At 34.2% G+C, this 25,501-nt stretch overlaps 1 protein-coding gene across 3 annotated transcripts in view; it reads left to right on the top strand.

Moving 5' to 3' along the window:
- Positions 1–25,501, top strand: part of LOC145681530 (uncharacterized) — a 196,087-nt gene that overhangs the window by 49,911 nt on the left and 120,675 nt on the right. For all 3 annotated transcript variants that reach the window (XM_081753173.1, XM_081753174.1, XM_081753175.1), the window contains exons 4-5: positions 4,832–4,951; positions 13,607–13,729. In XM_081753173.1, the coding sequence (XP_081609299.1) occupies positions 4,832–4,951; positions 13,607–13,729 (243 nt within the window). The remainder of the gene's footprint in view (positions 1–4,831; positions 4,952–13,606; positions 13,730–25,501) is intronic.

Here is a 25,501-nt window from a genome sequence, read left to right as displayed (position 1 = left end):
CGCAGCCGTTGAAACAACGTACTGTATGCAAGTTAAAAGTAAACTCATACACCCTTTACAAGACTTTGAATCTCAAAAGATAGATTTGAATCGGACCAAGAAGAGACTACAAATCTAGTTAGTTCAACTCAAGATGAACGAAAAAGATCTTCAGTCGCAGTTGTTGGTGGAATGGCAGAGGTCCACAAACTGAAAGGAGGCGAGAACAATGTCTGACCAGAGAAATCAGTATTGCATTTTTTTAATATAGTGCTATCTCAGATTCGTGTGATCTTTGACGCATACACTGATAATTCTCTTAAATATGCAATAACAGATCGAAGACAACAAAGTAGTGTTTCCGTCATGTATGAAATAGAATCCAACACAAACATAAAAAATATTTCTTTGAAAAAGAAACTTCTTTTCTCATGATAAAAACAAGGATAGATTAACGTAGACTTTCAGTACTGCTCTACTGAAAAATAGTTTGGATAATGGAAAAAATTGTACTATCCTATCGAAATCAGACTCTTGTTACCAACCGATGTGTTGAAACTCTAGTAATAACAGAAGAAGAGATTGATACGAAAATAATATTATATTCACTCTACGCAAGTTTAAGTAGAGCAGACACTCTAAAGATATTTTCTCCTTATACTGATGTCGTAGTTCTAGCGAAGAATTTCTGACCTCAACTCCACAGAATACGTTCTTTTTTTGTCTCAGGAGGAAGATATTTCTATTCTTATGTCATATCAAGGGTTAGGTCACGACCATGCTGATGCAGAAACAGATACTGTCGGGTCATTTCATGGTAAAACCAAAACAAGTTTCTTTAATACATATATAGACCTTAACGAGACAGCACTTGAAGCTTTGCCATCACTAGTAAAGAATACTTTTAACAAAGAAATGGTCCGAGTTCTAGAAGCTTTTATATCCTCTGTATACTTAAGAATGACGAAGATAACATTCCTAAAAGAATTGAGGTAGTAGTTTTTGACTAAAAGGCAAGTCGGAGGATCATGAATGCTTTCAATACAAGATACTCCGAATCAGGCCTAAAAAGAGTACATTTTCAAGCCCTAATATGGCGTAAAGCATATATTGCAAACCTGTACTACTTACAGTGAATGTCTAGGGTTGGACTTTTAATGAGAAAGGGCAATACAAGCCAATAATGTGTGATATTCTTTGTACACCTTAAGAGCTTCTTTCAGTCTCAAATTTTAATGTTTCTCATCAAAATCTGTTCCATCGTTGAAATGTCCCTACTTAAGCTTTCTTGCACAGACGAGCCTTCCTGTTCTGCTGATCCACAAAAATGAAATAGTGTGAGTGAGGAAGAAGACATGGCGATGGATTTGATTCACGGTTATGAGATGGGTACCTCAAAGTGGGTTACGAAGATAGGGAATATTTTACTAGGATAATGCGAGGGATAATAAACTCTCGTGAAACAAGAAGGAACTGAGCACTGTCATAACTCGATTAAAAAGCCTTTGTTATGTGGCTTCTTATTCTATTCATTCGTGAACTGTCCATACGTTTTTTCCAACTGTTGCCGATCGGTTGGACAGCTTAAAATTTGTGTGACGTAAGGGAACGGAAATCAGGAAATGTTTATGTGTTCTTTTAATCCCCTTTTAACCATTTCTTATAATTTCCTAGTGCGTTCTCAATGCAGTTTCCTAGTGTATTGTATATTAAACATTAAGAAGATGAATTAATATTATGAAGATTGAAGTAAGAAGGAAACTTCGGGTTCTGGAAATGCCCTTATCACTAACGTGTGGATTCACACCAGAAGAATAGCGTACTTTACTTTTCAGTAAATGAATATAATAAGAAAACACATGACTAGTACTTCTTCCATGACAATTAAAATACATTTCAAAAATACTTATGAACATCTACATGATAATAATTAATGCGGATCACATAATGTAACAAAATTGTAGGATTAGATGCAGTGATAATAAAAAAATATTAATTGCTTCTTTTGAGTGAAATATTAGTTTTTGTATACTGTTCTTTTCCTTACGTTGTATATAACTTTATTCTTACTTCAAACTTATTTTACAAATTTAACTATTTGGCATAAATTGTAAATACAAGCCATAAAGAAATAAGAAAAGATTCAAAAATGATTAATTTGTCAAATGAATATTTTTCATGGGAAAAATCATTGTTTCAAAACTTTTAACCAAAACAGCTATATTTCCGTAAAAGTAATCGTTTTATTACAAAATAACATAATGGTTGAAATGTACTTAGACCTTTGTGAAAAAAAGAAAAAAAAGGAAATTAAAATCGAATGATTAGGAGCGAAGTTATAAGGGATTAAGCAAACGATGACTCATCATTTTCACCCACTCTCTCTCTCCTCCCAGTTCTTATATGTCCACTTTCACTTTTCTCATTTTCTACTATATAAGAAACAAAATGATATCATCAACTATACTATACCATTGAATTGTACACGAGATGCAAAAATGACCACTAGAAAACTTATTAATAGGAATATTCAAACAGAAACATTCTCCAGGATCTGATTAAAATTGATAGTACAAATAGATATGATGTTTGATGAAAGAATTGTATTTATAGGAACGATTAGAATTTTAGCATGAACAAAATGACTCCTTAATGCACAATTTCCGAAGTGATTTAGGAGGTAAGATCGGTATAGACAGGCGTTGAACTAATTTCTAGAAGTATCCTTATATCCAGGGAGTTAAGAAATGCTTTTTTTTTTTGTCATCTGCAATAAAGACATATTGGTTTTAAGAAATATTCCAAAAGCTAAGTAACAAAACTATTTTTTATATTCAGTGGACGAAACTACTGTAAATTTCCAATACAGACAAAAAGGCGTCTACTGAAAACGTATTCTCTAAACACAACTTTTCATGCTTGTTTACTACCTTTATAATTTGCAAGATAACAACATACTTTCAAACATCTTTTGTATAAAATGGATTAACATCTGGCAAATTCTTAATTATTTTTGGACGTCAAAGATGACCAATTTTAAAAAGTCCAACTGTCTAAATGAAAGTCGTTCATCTTTATACAGAGCAGATCATATATCGCCAAACACCTATGTAACTGTAAAATGAATATATAGAATTCGACAAAAAAAGTAACTGCAAATATCGAGAGGGGAGACATTGTATGGTATACCCCGAAACTCCACACCATTAAAAGTGTTGTCACGCTGACATTAAGTAATAATTTTCAAACACAAGTACGTCGGGTTACTAAATATTTCAAGTCTGCAGTTTATCGAAAACGTATCATACCTAATCTACTATTTATTGTTAATTACTAAGGAAGCTATAATATCAAATAATTCATGCATATTTAAAGTTTGTACACTCTACAACAATAATAACGAAATTGGAAACAGTCTAAAGTACTTTATTGCCAAATACTTTGACCATAATATGACGTACTTCTAACAATTAGAAACACACATACAAGAATAGAAAAAAGTTTTTCAAGAAGTTTTATTTCTACTAAAATGTTCAAACAATTACCAAGTAAAATCACGTAGGGATAGATGATTTTTAATAAGTAATTATCTTGATAACGTTTACAACTTAATATCTCAACCCGTATCGAAGGTATGAGAAACAGAGTGCTTAAAATAACGTGGTTGTTCGAAGTAGTTTCAAAACGCATTTTCCATGCTCCTATAACATTACAGTTATAGGTTTTGATAATTGTAATTATAATAAGGCCGGCAATTTCATAAATAAAGCAGTGTTGCAAACTTCACCAATGTTTATCCTATTTGGAGCAGGTTAAAATATCAAATTACTTCTAGCGCTATTATCAGGTTTAGATTAATTCATTGATCGGATATAATACTTATTGAAGATTTTTTGAAAATAGTACTCTCTTCAGACAGTCACATTTATAAAATTCTTTCTAACTTGGTTCCTACTTGTTAGAAGCACATCTTGTTATGGTTAGCATTCAATTGCAAGGAAGTTCCAATGCATTGACACATTTGTCTCACTTGCGTTATTACTGTAGTAAAGGACTTCACAATGTGAGTTGTTTCGGATGTTGATGATACTGCTGTATAGCAGTTTAGTTTGTGTCACTGAATAATGAAAGTGACATCAGAAGTTTTCGTTAAGCTTTTTGATTGGAAATACGTAGAAAGTCTAACGTAGGTGCAATTTTTTTAAAAAATAAATAAGTTTATGTTGCCTTGGAAACAATGTTAGTGTTATGATTTTCTACAATACATCAAGCAATGCTCCCTGTATATATTTGCATGTTACAACATTTCATCGAATTTCATTTATTAGTTTAAGAGTTACAAACATCCATCAATTTATATGATACCACGTATATTAAAACTTTTGTGGTATATTCCAAACAAACGCATTTATAATAAGGCGAATAAACAAAGCAGAAATATTATTAAGAATTTAGCTTTTTTAAAAACAAAATTCTTTCTTTTGCACATGTTTGAGAGGTCATGGTTAATTATTGTTATTAATGAATAATTTACGTCTGATTTTAGAGATAATGCTTTCTCATAATTGGGAAATACGTATATTTTTAAGATAAAGAAGAATTGCTTTCCTCTCTGGAAAATGAATAGATTCTTCCTGTTTTCGTATAAAATGTGGATCCAAGGACTTCGTAGTTCAGGATGTTTCTATTTAACAAAGTTTCTTGTTTTGCTTCTAACGAAAAGATTAAAGATAGACGTCGATAGATTCAGAGTGTTGGGACTTCATTAAAATGATTATATATGGTATGAAAATAAATATTTTTATATTACACTATTTTATGACTAGCATAACAAATTTCGTTTCTTTCTTAGACGCACGAGAATGCGAAGGTCAATTTCGATGCCATTCTGGCCAATGCACATCGTTGTATTTGGTCTGTAGCGGATTAACAGAGTGCACAGACTTAAGTGATCAGGATCCGGAAATGTGTGGTAATGTATTAAGGTTCTTCACCATTAAATTTTAGCAAACATGTATTAATTGTAAAATGACTTACTTACAAGAGTCACATTTTAAATAACTTGCTAATAATTGGTGATAAAGTGAGTACACCTATATATGCTATACATGAAGAGCTTCAAGTAATTTAGAGGCAGGAAATGTCTCAAGATTAAATGAAAAAACGAAATATTTTCTATGAGGTGATACAAATAAAATTTTTATTATTTTATCGTACCAAGAATAACTAATATAGGCAAGGATTCTAAGGAGTAATATCTAAAGACATGGTTTAAGGAGGCACACACTTGCAGAATCAAATCTCAGATATAACTAAAGTTATCTTTTAGTATTCTGGAACTACTCTTTTTATTTCTTGGGTTTTCTCAATTAAGTTGTTCACTTCTCACGAGTCTAAAACTGAGAAATATATGGGCCTAATCAGTTCCTGACAAGTTACTAGACGTCAGTAGAAAGTCAATAATTTTCTCGTGATATTGAGTATTGATAGTGCAACTAACAACGAAACGTTTGTTTCCATGTTTGTGGTTTGCAATCGTCTTATTTATTTCACTTGGGTTACATACTAGTTTATGTTATTAACCTCAGAACTTTACTTGGAGTATACTCTTAAAATATCCTAAACAATAATAATCAACATAATAAGTATTCTGCAATTGATGGCTGATCATCTGTGCAAATGACAAGTAGAGGACGATAGGGTTGTCGCGGAAATCAGATGCAAACATATCCCATTTGATTGAGCCTGAAGGGAAATGGAAATCAAAATTACAGCAACTATGGATCATAAGAATTGCAGCTAGAAAAAAATGAAATTGCAGAAATAAGGAAAATGCTTTAACGATGGTACAATAGATGTCTTGAAACGATTGAAAGTAAATAAACAAAAATTAACCCACCATCGATAAGAAGAACATCGAAATCTATGAAAGACACGAAATAGGGTTGTCATCTAGAACGCTGTATTGCAACCCCTTAAGAAAATAACACGTCAAAAATAATACAATAAATAGTAAATCGAACAGAAGAAAAATTGATAGCCAACCCAAAATAAAACAGGAGAGATTAGTTACATATGCATGAAAGGTGTGGATGATATTCGTGCCTAAATATCGTACGTGAGAAAATATAAATATAGAAATGAGGGTGAAGTGGGAACACATAGAGAAAATTAATGTAAAGGTATCTGATCAGTAGTAGCTACGGAGTCTTTGGTCAGTGATATGCATATTGATCGTGATTCTTGATCCGAAGACCAACTAAACAAGAACAGTTCCAGACACACGGGTAGTGATAATAATTTAGATGAGTTGTGCAGATATGATTGTCATGGTCAATAGATAAAGAAGCTATGAGGCGGTCTGTCCGCAGTCAAATAGTACTACATCCACATACAGTCTCTACAGAGCGAGTAGGCAATTAAATATGTGAGTAACATGTATCTAACGGATAGATGTCTTAAGCAGAAAATGTGTATGAAGTTTGTTAACAAAATTAATTGCCGAGTGTGCTACAACATAACAAAAAATTTGGTGTCGAAGAAGAAACAGAAAGGGCGTATGCAAGTGGAAAGCGCACAGAGACAAAGTTGGATGTAAAAGCATGATATTTTGTGTGACTATTTGATTACAAAGCTTAGGTAGCGTCAATGGAAAAAGAATACGGCGGAGTTTTGAAAGTTGATATATAAATTGCATCGTATGTGTACTAAATTGGGCAAACTGGAGTCGAAAAGTTTATAGTGTCAATGTTTGGTTACTCGTACTAAATCCAACGCCGAAGGAAAGTCTCGTGGTAGAAGAGATTGTAGCCAATTTGTACGAAGTGATTATTGCAGATGCGTTTAACACACTAGTTATGGATGACAATGACACAAATGATGATGTCATTTTACATGATTTCGACGGTGATCAAACGTTACCAAAAAGAATCGATACCGCGGCGCAGCCAAATGCTGTGAGACGGTCTATGCACGGCCAAATAGTACGAATCAACATACAGTCACTACAGAGCAAGGAAGAAATTAAATATGTGAGTAACATGTGTTTAACGGAAAGCTGTCTTAAACAGAAAATGTGTATGAAGTCTGTTAACAAAATCATTTTCCGAATGTGCTACAACATAATAAAAGATTTGGTATTAGAGAAGAAATAGAAAGGGCGTGTGCAAATGGAAAGGGCACAGAGAGAGAGTTGGGTGTAACTTGGGGAAGAGAGTTAAATAAATTTGTAAGATGTGGTTATTGCAGATCCGTTTAACACACCAGTTATAGACAATAATGTCATAAATGATGATGTCATTTTACGTGATTTCGACAGTGATCAAGCGTTACCAGAAGAATCGATACCGCTTTCAAAACGAACTCAACCAGTCGTTTGCACCGCAAAAGCAGCAGTTTGTCATATGCACCATCACCACCGAAGAAAATGTACATACAATGCCCTACAATTAATTGGTTGTTGCATACAAGATCTTAACCAAGCAGCCGAGGGACACGTAGATTCCCCTAGTTTTTCTTCTTGGGTTAGCGATTGACATGTCACCGCATCTGAAATTATTACTATTACAGTAGAAAAACACAAAAGAAAAATTAAGACAGTCTTGAAAGAAAGTTCAAAACACTCACAAAACATATTGCATTCCTTACAAGTACGAGCGTATAATGTTGTACTTTAGCATTTCATAGCAATGAGACAACATTGTGTAATTATTAGCTACTGCACAATATGTATCTGGGAGATTAATACTGATATCCTGATGGTGTTGAGTCCTACCAGACCAACAATAAACAACTCGTTTGCATTCTTCTTTGCTACTTCAAGAATCTATGAAACATGAAAATCGAGAGTTCGGAAATTGGTCTCAGATCATTGTTTTATGTTCTTAAAAAATATGAAGATACGACGAAACAATCAAAAGTACAATATTTGATACACATATAAATTTCAAGTTTAATGTTTGGTGTTAACATCGGTATCTTACCTATATTGTTTTTTTTTTTACTTTCAATTCAAAAACAATAATTTATAAGACTTGTCAGTTTAAAATCTGTAGAATAATCAGCGGCAGTTAAATGAGTGTGAAATTAGACTGAAATAAATACAAATATGCACGTAATTCGAAATGTATGTGGCAAACTATTTTTTTATCTGAAAAATACATTTCTACTACAAATATATTTGATAACCAATTTACCATACAATGCAGACAAATTAAAAATTATACTTAAGATGAAGTGTATTCTTAGCAATGAATGTAACATTATTTGTTTTAAAATCACGAATATAGATATGCATCACTTACTGTAAAATTAAGAGTTATGCTCCCAGTTTTATGATGAGGTGGCATGCCCTTTTTGTCTTTTCGTAAATAATCGCCCGATGTGAACTTTTATAATATGTGGTAAGATGCAGCTGCAAATGGATATGAAATTTCCACAAGTATCAAAAACAATAGGTCTCTGCTGTGGAGTACCGTGTGAATGAAAAGTTTTAGAGAACAGTTAAGGAAATAAACTGGTATTCCGACATTCAGTCAGTGATTATTAGTTGCTCTCTTTTTGAAAAGAAAAAAAATATCCCGGTTCTTATACGTCAAAATTCTCAAATTTCGCTCTCTCCTAAAAAGAGGTAGAGGAAGTTGAAGAACTCAAGTAAATTAAACGGGTCATATATATTATTAAACCATTCTTAAAAGCAACCGAATATAATCGAATAGTTACTTGTTAGGAGTAATTATGTCTTAAAAACGGAACAAAAAATTCATGTTTTCATAAGTTGTATATATTCTGTGACATACGAGGCAGGAATTCCCGTTTTGAAAGAGCTTGTTTGGGGGCAGGGTGAGAACTAATAGGAAACATAGTTTATCTTTAATACTTTGCTCATAATGTCTCTAAAAGAAGTCTAGTTTTAGAGTATTTCACCTCCATTTTGACGAAGATAAGTTGCGTTGATTTCAAGTTGTTCTTAATTAGATACCAAATTTCAATGTAAGGTGGAGCGAAATCATTATTTTTGTATTGTGTTCGTTATGTAAAATCATATGTTCAAAATAACAACATTTAAAGATTTTGCTGACACTTTAATTTAGTTTACGAACATATAGAGAACTCGTTGTTTCACTTTCTTAAGAAGTTTAAATTATATACGAAGATTTGTCATGTATCTGTTTTCTAACGATTCTGTCAAATTAAGCAAAATTCTTGTAGTATACCAATTGCATTACTAGACTACAGATATTAATTGTTTGTTATAAAATGGTAAATTCTGGCTCCTGAAATGTCCGAAGAAGTGTCACGCTAATGAACCTTTTTAAACACCTTAGATCATTATATATGCACATCCTGTATTTGGTTTTGATATGAAAAATTAATAATCTTGGAACAAAAACAAAATAAAAAGTGAAACTTACAATATGCACAGTGAAGAGCAGTACTGTTTCCCCTGACTGCTCCAACTCTATTAGGTCGTGTCCACTACTTTTACTGGTATCGAAATTGCCTGGTCAGATTAAACCAAACTTTAACCTTACACTTAAACCAGTAGACAATAGTTACTAACCCTGTGAAGAAGTGAAACATTATGCTGTGGAGTTGATGCAAGAAGAACTTTCTCCATTTCAAGATTTAGCTAGTATATCTATTATATATAGCGCGTTTTTGATTAGTGGCGTTCTTCTATATATTTCTTTCTGCAGAAAATCTGCATCAATTTTGAGTGTGGTTTGAAATTAAAATGAATCATGTTTAAAAGTCTGGGGATCGGAACGAGCGACACTTTTGCTATGTATTAACTACTTACATACGCATATAACTTACTTGACGTTGTAAGGAAAATCTATTTACAAGTCAGAAGCAATTTTTATAAGCTTATACGAGTCACTAAGCCCAGTCAGAAGAAACGATTGTTAGGTGTATTAGTTAATTATTTTTATCTAACTTGATTGTGTAACTAGTTGTTATTGTAGCTTTGTTATTGCTTTATTATTATAAATGGTCATACTTTCAGAGAATCAACGTGCTTTACTCTAGTTATTGTTGATTAAAGAAAATCTGACTTGTGCGGAAAGTGCAAGACATAATATCTAATAATTCATTAATAACTAATTCGTAGCTGTAAACAAGTTCTAGAATGGAACAGAAAAGTCCATTACACAAAGAAAATTGAAACAATCGTACAAAATCTTCTCTATGCTATCCACTGTCTAACGTATCGCATTTAAGGTGAGAATTAAGTAAAATTACTTTCCGTATTACATTGTTTTAGTTCTAATTAGTTTAAAACTGTTACGTGAACTGTTGCATGAAGAATGAAAAGTTAGTTTAGCGAAATTAGACTCCATAATGGGTACAATCCATATTTGAAGTTTGGCTTTTAACACTATTCTCTAAACCACAGTAACTAACTGTAAGTTTAATTAACCTTCTGCTTTTTATAATACATGGACGTCTTTCAGTCATGTATCACCACTTCAAACCTTAAGAAAAATGTTTCTTTTTACTGTTTCTATATTTTGCACATAAACGTAATTACAGAAGGCTTGGCGGATAATGTAGATACTATGTATGAAGGAAGGGAAATGAACATAATTCACAAATTATTATTATTATTATTATTATTATTATTATTATTATTATTATTATTATTATTATTATTATTATTATTTGCGAGGCGACAGTTTTTGCATCAGTAAATTTTCTCGTCGTTTTCACTGATATTAATATACTGATATATGCGTACAACATATGCATATGCAAACATATAGATACAATATAAAACGTATAGATAATCCAGGGCCTAGAAACACTACTTTCCGGCGCTATCGCACGCTGATCGTTTGTCGGTAGATTAAAAAAACAGCTATAACTCAAGAACAAATTGTCGGATCCTAGTCTCGTAAAATGCAATGTCCATTATTTTAGCCGTGTACTTTATTGAATGTACAAATGGACGTTGTACAGAGAAATGTTGTATATGAAAATATTTGTGAAAAAGTATTTAAAAGAGGTCTGTTTCAAATTATAATGAAGAATTTACAAACTAAACACTAAAATAGACACCACACAACTTATTCACAGTAATTCTGCAAGTAACGATATACATTTAAAACAACGTTAATTAAATCTGGTGGTAGCTGCTAAATACAACGTACGAGAAATATACAATTAGCAGACGGGCATTAGATAACAGAATAATCTCACATCGCAACTACTTGTAATTATAATTTATATTAACACATTCAGAACAAAATGTGTTCAATATACCCATGTGTACTCCGTAAGAATATAGATATCAATATGTTCTCAGTCACGTGAAGTAAGTGTTGGTCTGAAAACAGAAGAGTATGCTAGCTGAAAATTGGATTCATGTGTTCACATAATACCTAATGACTGTTCAGATACCAGTTGTGACAATTCTTGAAGATGGTTATTCATGAGAAGACGATACCATTCAATATGTGTCACTTAGTAAAGGTCAATGTTTGAGTCAAACCTTTCGTCTTGAACCATTAATGTTTACTAAGTGCATATTAGTCCACTTTCCCCTATATCTGATTTCAGTGGACCTAAAGGTGGATTTTACACTAATGAATATTTCCTTCTCTTCTAAGAGAAAATAAGGTCGTTTACATGATAAAGGATATGTTGGCCTGATATCATTTTACCAACATTCGGCGAGATATAATGGAATGATGTTAGCTTAGGAGAATCACTATGAGCAATGTTTGAAGTATTTGATGACGAGCTGGATGAAGGAGTGGCTACGGTTTCATTTTGCTCATTCTTTACACACTCAGGATCAATCCTAAAGTTTCAATTTAAGTTCCATTTGACTGGGTAGAAATAACAAGTGATGACGACCAATACACACAAAAAAGTAGTAAGAGTTTTGACACCCTCTCCAATATATAACCTTTCACATCAATAGGTATTGTTTTTTTTTTCTTCTGAAAGATTTTGCAATTGCTGAACCAAACAGAATTATTATCTCACAGGGAACACAACGGAATATAATTGTGTGCAGGTCTTTACACTATGACTTTCCAGGTTACAATTTTCACAGAGAGTAGCCGTCGAATTACAGAATGTGGTGACTTTCTATATAAAACAATGTTGTGGTCTACGTATCTTGAGGCGAATTCTTAATTAGTAACATCCATCTACAACAAATTCCAAAAGAGTTCGGAAACTCGTGAATAAGAACCAGGACCTGTGTTGAAAACAGTTCACAAGATTTCGTACTTTTTATTTGGGGCACTTTAACTACATGCCGGTCTAATTTTATCGAACAAAAGTAACTTCTGACTTTCTTTCTGATAATTTATTTGAATCAACCAGTGTCGTATATAAGTATTAATGTTTTCAATTTGTCCGGCTGAACATGTAATAATTGTCGTTGAAACAATATCGGAAAGGGCCTTAATACTATTCAAACTATTAAACGTAAGTCTCGTACCATTCACATTCTTTTGTATAAAGAGATACCGAAATATAAGAAAGACGAGATTTTTTCCTCATTATATTAATCTTGTATTATTTCGGTATTGCTCCGATTAGATTTGAGATTTCGAAGAAAACATGAGTCCGGATATAGTGACGTTTTACCCGTAACACATACACTTATTTAACATTTTTAAAAATGCAAACAATGTATGATCACCTCAACATTCCATATGTGTGTTCTCTAATTATCCAATGGACACAACCGCAACGAAAGTTCAGCGTAAATACAACGTATTCAAAAACAATGCAAGAAGAACGGGATGACCATGAATGAACGAATGCAATTGGCTCTGGAATAAAAAATATGAGAATGAAACCATTAATACCACAAACACAAACACTATCGAATAGAAGAAGAACTGAAATAATGGTATGAATTGCACTTAACTTTATATATTTTGCTATTTTTGTTTTTTCTAAATAATTTATTAAAATAAGGAGAAAGATTTGACTTGGGAAAAATCATGTCGAGATGGTGCAACTTCACGTCAAACATAAGGAGACGTTCAGTTGTCTTTCATATATAAAACTCTAACAATTCTTCCAAGGTTCCTGCAGCAGCATTTACAGTTTAAAGGGCAGATAAGTAACATTCAATCGAACAGGTAAATGAGAACTATGAATGGAGCCAGCTTTTCTGGAAATAACTTAGAGGGCACACAATGTCTCAATTTTAGAGTGGAGACTGTGGTTTGATCCCCATTGAAATACATTTTGGAGATCAACATCTGTCAATGTGTTTCCTTGGGGTATTTCTGTTTCCTCACACATCTTTGCTTCAAGACTTCTTCCATCATCTTCATTTGCCTTAACCATCTCTCTGTCATCTTTCGTCTAACGTGCGTATCCGTGGGACGTTAAACTGATACATTTCATTTTATTATTTTTGGAAATAACTAATTTTAATAAATTACCTACAAATTATAGGGACTGATAGCATCCGTAAGGTAAGACGAGAAGGGTATTGAAACTCGTGTACTTCTATTTTGATTTTTACCGCTAATAACACTCATGAAATGAATGTCACTATTCAGCAATACAGAAACATGTTTTATGAATAATCTTGCATAGTGATAAAGTCTAATAGCTTACTTACAAACGTAATTTGTGATTTACTTTTCAGCAACACGAAATTGTAGTTCCTCAGAATTTAGATGCGATAATGGGCAGTGTGTGGATGAAACTGGTGTTTGCGACCGTTCCGAAGATTGTTTCGATGAGAGTGACGAAGATCCTGAATTATGCAGTAAGCATTTAATATACACTTCAATAAGCTTAGTTAAGCTTAAATTTCCTTTACATTATAGATAAAAACACCTTGCATTTTGAAACAAGTCGTAGGATGATATTGCGTTTGGTGAAGGTAACACTTGCTACACTTCGACACACATCTACCATAATCCGCTTCCGAAAGTTACACCACGTGTACATTTTACAGAGGATAAATGTACATTTCTGCATATCTTCTTTTCTTTGAAACTTAAATGTTTTAGTGGATGTACGAAGTGCGACACAAAGAAATGACTCTACATGTAATCTGTGTACTTACAGAATTAGTTCACCGCGATTATATTTTATTTTGAAAGGGCTCCATTCAGCATTTTCCGGCAGAACACGTTTGCACGGCTCAGGCAATGAAGGCAACTAATGAGACCAGAAGAACCCAATCTTTCAGCACAGATAAATGAGAGAAAGCGAATGACGCCATTAATTTTGTTTTTGCCAATTCAATAATGGTTTAATTACGCTTTCAATCCTTTTTTTATCAGACTTTGTACTTCAGGAATTACGATGTTTTATTATTTTAAGTTTATTATTATTTAAATCCTGGAACCCACAATATTTCGCAGGCGATAAATACGAAAAACGAGTAAGTCTGACTCATACATTAAAACATCTAAATACCACAACATAAATGATATATTCTATTAGTAAATTTGAAAGAAGATCCACCAGTGCTAGAAACAAATAGGTTAAAATGTTTATTTGATTTATTCGTGTTTGAAGGTTATATGTGTATTTCTATGAGTTTTCGCAAACATTCTAAAAATCTTAGCGAAGTTTGTAAAGAAAAGTATCAGCAATGAAAATGATGTTGGAGAAAACAGTATAAGATAACTGTGTAATAAAAAGAAATAGAAGTATGTAGCTGCTGAACTACTGATTTCGCTATCCACACACAATCACCGTTTGAGACAAATTAAAAAACATTTTACGTAGTGCTTCCTACTTTCATGTTTCTTACATGTCGTATTGTGAAACTGTCGATCCTTGTCAGTTCAAAAGCACAGATAACGTATAAATGAATCGTACATTGGGGGTATCAGAACTGACAAGTTGGGACTAGGAGTTTGTAAATTCCGCACTTGGTAGAGCATAGAACATGGGATCTGACCTGGGTTGCATTTAAATAAAATTGAACATTTACAAAAAAAAGACAGATTGTGATGGTGAAAGGGCTTGAAATTGGTATGAAGGGAAATAGCAATTAGGATCGGTTCATCTACTAGTACTCACTCGTTCGTCTCGTCGTTCCTGTTTTAATGGTTCGTTTTAGTGAGTTGACTCCTTATCTCCTTGGTCTCCTGAGCAGTGAAGCAAGTGGAAATTAAGAGGTAGCGTAATCCAAACAGAGAAGATGAAATTTTAGCGATGGTTGATTTAACCAAGATTGTTATCAACAACTATACAACGTTAACGGTGACAAATGCTCCTAAAGCTAGAGTAGGGTATAACTTTTGAAAACTCGAAATTGTTGCTCGCGCTGTTACTTATTGACTCTTGAAATCCAACTCCAACTACCTCTTCCAAAAATCTCCAGACCGTTTTTATTTAAAGTTCCTTCCGGGTTATTTCCTAGTTTATTGATAGTTTTTTCTATGACGTGGAAAAGTGCAGACTATGTAGATTAACCATAGTGGTGTGCTGATAGGAATGCGGACAACTATCCTGACGCGGAAACAACCTTCTGTTTTGTTAATTAAGAAATTACACATGAAAGAATAAGACAAAAGACAACAAGAAAACTTCCCTGTTTGTAGTGTAAATGAACTAAGTAAAAAAAAGTCCTGAAATGTCGTTTTACCATTGATCATATGATGACGATATTCATTGAGTGTAATATAAAATAAATGTCCCCAATGTTCGAAATAAGATCACTTGTAATGTGAAGGCACTTATTACTACAATATACAGAAAGTTGTGTGAATCAAAACGACACAGGTCATCTTTTTCCTCTTTTTCATCCACAGGTCATGTCTTAGCGCATTTGATCAAAATGTCGGCAATCTTATTATTATTATTATTATTATTATTATTATTATTATTATTATTATTATTAATATTATTATTATTATTATTTTCCGCATTCTGTCGTTTCAGTTTACAAGCAAAAGTTTCTTCTTCCTGCAATATTTCCTTGTCCTTACAGCTCTTTGGCTCTTCAATGTCATAAACGTAGCCACTATGAAATTCTGAAGATAAATTTCCTTCATCGGTTGGAATCTAATCGAGATCTGCACAATTTCCATTAAATTATACTTCTCGAGGTAACTGTTTTCTTAAAGAACATAATCAATCCATTGTATGTAGTCTATGGTAAATTCAGTTCTAAAATCATGTAAAAAAATATTACTGAAATATTAGTCTTAATATACTAAGTGCTGATTATGCGCGTGTTTCAGCATAAAATGCTATAAGTAACTATATATAATGAGTTATGTATATATTATTAATCAAAAGCTCTTACCTTGAGTACATTTTACTCACCAAAAGCTTCTACGTTTACTAGATACGGATATATGTGATTCACAGACTGAGATAATCGTATTTTGCAATATAAGACGTGACATAGTAAATTTGCTTCGCAGGAAAATGGCGTTTTGAAGCGTTGCTATTGCAGAGCGATACAATAAGAGATGAAACGAAAAGACAAACGAGTATGTAAAATGTATGCTGGATTAGTATGTCAGAGTTTTCTAGTAATTCATATTAATGATATTTGAAATCGAAACAAACCTTGTGTACAAGGCAAATGCTTTGTAGTTCTGGATAGTTATTAGAAATACTGTCTTAATAATGGTTATTAACAATGTAATAAGTAGAAGCAAAAAGGGCATTTATACAAAGAGACTGCTACCATGGTTAGATATATGTATTTAGGTATGATTTTCGAATATTAGTGTAATATAGTCAAAGTATGGAAACATAGTTGTGATTATTGCTTTTTAGTGATGTAAAAATTTCTCAGCTTTACGACACACAATCATATTCAGGAAAACCTTGATTGAGGGAAGAAAATTATTATGATTGGATGTGTGGTATATAAATGTGGAAGAAAACGGAAGACATTAGCGAAAAATAACATAAACTATGCTGTCTATCAATAATTCGACTGATCTGGGGTCGAACCGGTAATCTTTTCCACCAACTCTTTATTGAAAATATTATACTCTGTCTAACACTAGTGTCTGTGCTGTGTATATGAGCACAGAAATGTCGAATATATTGAAACACGTTCATGCTATTGCGAGGGACTAAACCTTCAATTGGTTTGGTCTCATAATAGTCTAACTACTCAGGCAGCTTGACTACCTCATACAGGCTACCACTCATCCACTTCATCGTTCGTAATATAAAATTGGAATAATATTAATTATAAATACACTCAAGAAATAACGTTGTATGTGAATTTAATGTGTGTATTAGATAAGAAAAATGGTGAATACATAGCATAAGAGCATTTTCTATATGTGTTATTTAATTTTAGTTCTGTTTATCTTCCTTCGGTTTCTATTTTAACTGATAGGAGTTCGTGTTTATTAAGGTATTTTTTGTATATATAAAATAAAAATGTGGAAATCAGTCAAAAATATTTTTGCCATAGTCCATATTGCGCTGCTCTCATTACTAATTATTTTATTTGCACAATTGCTCTTAACTATTAATGTATACAAATAGAATAGTTTCCTTAATTTACAAACAATCTTAGTGATTAGATCACTCTCCAATATAATGGTGCCGTTAAGTTTATCAATACTAACTATTGCATCTGGATTTATATTCACTTTCTTCTTTTTTTTTAAAAAAAAAAAACTTGATCTTGGGATGTCATCAAAGTTATATTTTGAATGTAAATGTTCACATTTATGCAGAACCGTTTCCCGGTGAGTTCATTTGGTTCTGATCCCATGATGAGCTTCATATCCACGTCCCATATAGCCTAGGTATTAAATAGGACGCTAAGTTCTTCAACCAATCGCTTATTAACCCAATTAATTTGCAGATTAGTAACTTGTATAATTTTAATATTGAAGAACACTTAATTGAAATCAAGTTAAAATTATACATACTCGTACAGTACAATATAAGAAAGGTAGCTCTTCACTTTCATCAATATCGTTCTTAGTGTTTTTTTTTATGTATTACTTTATCACGAAATGCAACGTCAATAGAGAATAAGATAAGAAGTATTAACTAAAGTAAATATGTTAAATTATTACGGAAAAGGATCTGAGACGTATGTGCTATCATACAGATGCTGATATATATTATCATAACACATGCATTTTTCACTGCTAATACCACTTTCAATGGAAATATAATTTTCCATTGCATTGGCATACTAGTGATACCTCTATAAACTGCTTGTATGGAGAGCAGAGAATAAGACAAATATATAACGCTCATGCTACGAACAGAAAATGCCCAAAGTTAAGTACTTTCTAAGTTGTGTTTTGTACTTATTTTAGAATTTAAAAAAGGAAACTTCCTTTTTATTTCCTATGACAGTAGTTTTAAATATAATCATGAGACTTTAAGAAAAATACCTCAAAATTAGGTTTCTTAGGTATCGTGTAATCCAACATTAAACGTCTCCATGCATTTCTATTTGCATATTTTATGATAATTTACAGGGTGTGATTGAAAAGTACCGGAACTTTTCCCGCCGCGCGGCTCCCTGGCGTTCGAAAAATGTGAGGGGTGGGGGAAAATGTGCGCAGGATCTTCCTCTTTCAAGCGGAACTTAGCCCAGTGCGCTGCGAGCAGCGGTTGAGAAAGCATCCGCGCGAACGTCGTTTTGGTCGTCGGTCACGTTTTTTGAGCGCCGAAAATGGAGTCAAAGATTGACCAACGCTACGCCATCAAGTTTAGTGTCAAACTAAAAAAAACGTTCACCGAGACCCAGGACCTGCTCAAGGAAGCCTTTGGGGAAGATGCGATGTCCCGTACTCGGGTCTTTCAGTGGCACAAGGCCTTCAGGGAAGGCCGGGAGGACGCCGATGACGAACCACGCTCTGGGAGGCCGTCGGCGTCGAAAACCGATGAAAACATCAACCGAGTTTGCGAATACCTGAACATGGACCGTCGGACAACCCTCCGGGAGATCAGCGAAGAACTTAATTTGACATACTATGCAGTGAAAAAAATTGTGACTGAAGAATTGAACATGCGGAATGTGTGCGCCAAACTGGTCCCCAAGGTGTTAACCGAGGAGCAAAAAGAACTGCGAGTGAAAATGAGTCGTGAAGTCCTACCTGGCCAAGCATGGCATCTCAGTGCTTCCCCACCCGCCTTATAGTCCAGACTTGTCTCCTCCAGACTTTTTTTTGTTCCCTCGCATCAAAGGGAAGATGATGGGAAAGCGTTTCGCGTCGGTTGATGCGATACAAAAGAGTGTAACCGCGGAGCTTACAGCCATTCCGAAAAACGACTACAAAAATTGTTTTGAACACTGGAAAGACCGCTACCGGCTTTGTATTGACGCAAAAGGAATGTATTTTGAAGAATTTTAACAGTTTTTGTAAAAAAGTTCAATAAACCTGTTGTTCTAAAAAAAAGTTCCGGTACTTTTCAATCACACCCTGTAATGATTCTCAATCCAAAGAAAACTATATTCAACATATCTGTCCACAAAGTAAACTGAAAAATGATATCAACGGTTAGACACTTATTTTTAATTTATATTCCAAATTTTATACTATTCTTTAAAGGAATTCCATAAGCTACAGAGCTATATACTTATAAGCTCTAGAATAGTTCTACTCTATTCGGCATCCTCAAGTTCGTAAAAAAAATATTTAGAAATATATTCAAGTTTGGGCACTTTTACCATTGTCATACGTGGTACTTCAAAGTGCCAATTTTACGCATTGTTTGCCTAACCCATTGATGAATATAAATACAATATATTCATTATATTTTAGTATAGTGTATAGTACTGTAATTAGTATAAAAAGTGTAATTATATATGTACCCACGCTCGAGGACTTTTATCATTGGGATAAGAGATAATTTGATAGATCTCAAGTTGGAAGTTATTTGCTAGTAATTCTATAGATGGATGGGTCCAAATATATTTTCATTCTCATTTACTATACCTAGGTTCATAGGAGCTTAGTCAAGAGCTTGGACACTCTTACCATTGGCATTGCCACTTGCGGTATTTAAATATCCAACTTTATGTCATTCTTCTCATGATTCCATAGGTAAATCATTTTGGAAAGTTTCATTTAATTCAGTATTTTTAAAATTCTCATTAATAAAACTAGAAGTATATACAAGCGTCTGGATCTTTATCATTGTAATTAAGAGGTACTTGAAAAATCTCAACTTTGAAGTAATTTTCTTGATCATCTTATGGTTTCGGTAAGCTCGAAACTAGCTTTATTGTATTCACCTCAAACTTGCATGAAGAAAAGACTTATTAGGAATTTATATATTTGGTCTAGGAATTAATTCGTGCGGTTGGTACGCACACATTGAAGCTGTAGTACAAACACAAAATACATAAATACCTTAAGAAAAATATTGTCCATCGCTAGCCACCACTTTCGCCCATCTGTCAGGCAATGTACGGATTCCGTGGCGAAAGAAGTCCTCATCCTTGGAAGCGATCCAGTCAGAGACCCATGTTTCGATATCTTCTGAAGAAGTAAACCGCTGTCCAATCAAATCGTTGTTCATGCAATCGAACAAGTAGTAGTCCGAAGGAGCAACGTCTGGTGAATACGGCGGGTGGGGTAAAACTTCCCATCCGACATTTTTTAAATAGGTTTTGACCGGTTTTGCGACATGTGGGTGAGCGTTATCATGTTGAACAATAAGTTTATCATGTCTGTTCTCCCATTCTGGTCGTGTTCTGGCCAGAGCTTGCTTCAAACGCATTAATTGTCGTCGATAACGTTCTCCATTCATAGTTTCACCCGGTTGCAGCAGCTCATAGTACACCACACCTTTCATATCCCACCATATGCACAGCATAACCTTTGCACTGTGAATATCTCGTTTTGGTTGTGATGGACCTGGTTCACCTGGTTTCACCCAGGCCTTTTTTCGTTTAGGGTTCTCGTAATGGATCCACTTCTCATCACCCGTAATAATTCGATGCAGAAACCCCTTTCTGCTCTGTCGTTGAAGCAGCAATTCGCAAATGGTTTTTCGTCTTTCAACGTCTCTGTCTTTCAATTCATGTGGAACCCAATGTGACATCTTTTGAATCATTCCCATGGCTTTCAAGCGTTTGGAGACTGTTGTTTGATCAACGCCTAATGCTGCTGCAAGTTGTTCCTGCGTTTGACACGAATCCTGCTCGAGCAATGCTGTCAATTCTTCGTCTTGAAATTTTTTTGGCTGTCCAGCTCGCTCTTGGTCTGCCAAGCCGAAATCACCACTTCTAAACCGTGCAAACCACTTCTGACACGTTCGCTCAGCTAGAGCATGGTTACCATACACTTCCACCAAAATACGATGACTTTCAGTCGCACTTTTCTGCATGTTAAAGTAATGCAGCAGGACACCCCGCAAAAACACTTTATCAGGCACAAATTGCGCCATGTTCACTTAACTACAAACTGGTGTTGTTGACGCTTTAATCCACTGCCCTATACTACGAACGATACGCGATGACAGGGGTTTGCAACACAAGTGTGGATACACGGAACTGTGGGACGCTCCGTTCGTTGCGCCATCTCTTGTCCACCCGCACGAATTAATTCCTAGACCAAATATTAGTAAGCTCATATTATTAGTGACATGATCACTAGTTCTTTGATACCAATAACACTATATTTCTCCTATAGCTGGTGGAAGATAGTTTGTGATGGTTCTAAGGAATTTTGGACAAAGAGTGCGGCCAACAAAGCATTAGGCTGGAGCCTCGATTTAATATCCTAATGAGTTTGCCCGAACTTGAGTACAAGAGATAACTTGGGATGCGTAAAATAATCCTGTGAATGAACCAGAATGGTCAGATACACTGTTTCTGTGATATCGCTTTCCAAAGGTGAGACATGCCACGAGATGGCGCCAGTATCAAGCGCAGCTGCGAAATCGCCTATCCACGCCCCGATGGTATTTGTATAAAGTGTTAACTAACACGTGGTCACAGACATAACTCCGTATCGTATTAAACTCAGGAATCAAGGTCGTTAATCGTTTCTACCTTTTTTCTCTCAACTGATTGTATCCGTGTTTGGTGCTTATAGTTGCTACAAAGAAACACGATTACACTGCACTCGTTTTTTATGGCTTTATTGTGCTCATTTGAGGAAACATATGCCGTTGATTGTATTGGATACAAAACGCGAAAACATAATTACTCTGGTAAGGTTTATTGGGCGTCACTCTGCCTTGATGCTAGCGCCATCTTGTAGCATCCTACACCTTTGGAACGCAATCTCTCAGGAATGGGTCGTCTGACCTCTCTGTTTTCCTAAAAGCATCGGAAGCTATTGAAGGCAATTACGTTCGGGCAAATTAATGGGGATATGAAATTGGGGTAAACTTGGCCGCGCTCATTGTAAATAAACAGAAGAGAAAATAGGACAATCGTGCTAACTTAGCTCATAAAAGACCTGTTCACAGCATCTGGGGTGTGAAGAGATGATAACATTGTTCCGTTGTAAGAAATATTATATTTTAGAGATAAAAAGTAACTACAAAGAGGAACCATATCTTTAATAATATTTCCACAATTCAAACAACAAGAATTGAGTGCAAACACAAAGTCAAACTATCCTAAGAAGTTGTATGTCCTGTGGATTATTTAAGAAGGTGCCACGAATCTGCCAGAATCTTCAGTCAGTTTTTAGTGAGATTGACGGTGAGTGCTCAAAAACGTCTGACACGTAAACTGTTAGAGTTCAAAGCCATACACAGCGCTGCAGCAGAAACCCGAAACATTTGTCACATAAAAAGTAAGATAGTTGTGAACTATAGTACAACAATTCATTGGTTACAGATATTTTACGCAGGTTGTTCAACTACTGAGGAAGAGCCAAGGTCCGGCCAGCCCAAAGTAACAGATTTTAGAATACACACGATGCTTCATGGAGGAAAGTTAATCTACCGATACATCTGCATTGTCAAACAAACTCGGCATGTTCCAGTCCAATGTGAAGCGTCACCTTCACGAACTCCGAATAATCATAGAAATATGACACATTGTGACATTCCAGCTTATGCCCAGGAAAAAGAGAGAGAGAGGATGCCTACCAACAACTGCTGCAAAATTCAAGTGATGTGATTTTCCTGAAACGGATTGTCACATATGACAAACAGTTAATATTTTTTTCGAATGTTTAAAAACTGGTTGAGTAAGAACCAATCCTCCAACAGATGCGTTTTGAACATACGTCATTGTCTGTCTATGGTGGAAATACGAAGGGGTTGTTTATGTACTTGAATTTCTTAGCCGCTGTACTATTGCTGTCGATCTCTATTCCGTAAAAGTTGAAGTAGATGTACGTATGCTGTACTTTGTCAGAAATACCTAGTATTGCTGAACTGAGAGTGTGCTTTGCTGCTGCAGGATAACACGAAACTGTACTCAGTTCCAAAACACAACACGATCTTCAGATATTTCACAACGTTGAACTTACGCCACATCTGAGATATAGTCCTAACTTCCCACTCACCATCTTCTCCGGTTCATAACTTAGATCTTGAAATTGTGTTGCTTTACCAATCAGCAGTAGTTGTGAACAGCGGGGACTTACTTCATTGTTTTAAAGACAATACATGATATCTATGTTGCATCGACGAACTCTCAGAAAAGTGTCTGCATCCCGTCCAACATGAGGGATTATTCTTTAAATATTAATCTGTCAAATTTTACTACAATAAACACAGGTTTAATATTGCCTACAAGAACAATGCAAGACTTATAATTGGTTATTGCAAAAACCATTTTATACTCATTTAAAGCAACGAGAAAAGTATTGGACATTATTAGTACCCCAATCATCATGTTCATCTCAGAAGAACGTGGTTTGTGGAGAAATGTGTATAAACAACTGCTGAGGAGGACGTTCTTTTGTGTCAGTAAGCAAAATAATTCGCACCAATACACATTTTTGTTTTGTTGTTTAAAACTAAAGAATAAACGATACAGAATGTATTAATTGTTTTATACAACAATCAGTAAATTAGAAAGTTTTATTGTTTTTCTTTCAAGCAAAAAGAATAATTTACATCGGGGAATGACTTGCCTTAAGAGCTCCCTCTGCAAGCAAGCTAAATTAACTAAGTATTCAAAACTATAAAGTAGCAAAAACTAGACGTAACACATATAGGATTGTATTATATTACTTCTGTAAAATAATAAGAATGCATTCAACTATTTATATATTTCAATATTTGCGTGGAATAGAAGAGGGAACTTTTTCCTTCTTTCGGCGAAACTTTTACCTACCTGTAGAAATTCTAGATTAATAAAATGCATGTTATTAATAGTGCACAACATAGTACCTGAGAGCGCCGGTACATTCAACACCGTGGTAGCAGTTCTGTGTGGTCATCGGGTCATTACATTCTGTGGATTCTTTTTTTGTTAGGTGGTAATACAGCTTTAACAGACAGACTTTGAATTATTCACAAGTTATAAGTTGTCGTGTTCCGATGGAGGTGGGCACAGAAACCGGTTTGTTGCCGAAACCGCGTTAGTTATCGGTTTTGACCGAAACTGCATATCATTTTCATTTTTCTTCAACACCGGTTCTGTTTTCTTCAAAACCGTTTCAGGGTTTCTCCAAAACTGGTTCAGTTTTTCGTCTAAACTGATTTCAGTTTTTCCAAAACTGGTTCTATGTGTTTCAAACTTAATCAGCAAATCTTGGAAAAACGCCTAAGTAAGTGTCTTCTTTCTGTTTTCTAAGAAACAAGGATTTGTGAATACGTTCTTTATACTCTCAGATACAGCTATAAGGATTTTACAGCATAGTAACATGGGTCGAGAACACATATGAAAGAAGCTCAAAAAGAAGTGTAAGTTCTCATAAAAAGGAAGTGCAAACCGAAAACGATATAGTTAAGAACCAACATGTTTAAAAGCAAAACCGCTTTCTTGTAGACGGATCCGGCTATCGGAGAAGAACGAAACATTACTATGGTGAGAAACTGAACCGATTTTTTTTAGAAAACTGAAACCGATTTCGGTGAAGAAACGAACGAGTTTTGGAGAAAACTGGAATCAGTTACGGTGAAAATACCGAACCGGTAGAAAACCGAGCAGGTTTTGCAGAAACCAGAATTGAGGCATTTGGGAATTCGGGTTTTCTAGAAACCGTTTTCCGGCTTCTATAAAATACTGTTTTTCCCATCCCTACTTTGAATGCTATTTTTGTTGTTTCTCAATTGAATAGAATAATACTAGATATAGATGTGGGATTCAAGTAAATTTATATTAATGTTTTTCTAATTTTTGATTTTGTTTGAAGACGATAGTTATCCAAATAGGTCTGAATGCAGGCTGAGTGAAAAAAAATGTTTATATATAGCCGTTCATAGGAAGTAAGTTGTAAAACATGCTCCTAGTATTATATTCTTACTATAAGTATACTTCCTCCATATTGCCTGTATTCTTATATATATATATATATATATATATATATATATATATATATATATATATATATATATATATATATATATATATATATATATATGTGTGTGTGTGTGTGTGTGTGTGTACGAAATGTAAATTTAAAAATAAATTTACTTGCCGTAAGAATACATGTGT

This window comes from Thermobia domestica, chromosome 3, assembly GCF_964235325.1.
Source record: "Thermobia domestica chromosome 3, izTheDome1.hap1.1, whole genome shotgun sequence".
In the NCBI taxonomy this organism is placed as follows: Eukaryota; Metazoa; Arthropoda; class Insecta; order Zygentoma; family Lepismatidae; genus Thermobia; species Thermobia domestica.
Note: the sequence above shows the minus strand (reverse complement) of the source record. Positions and strands in the feature narration are given on the sequence as shown.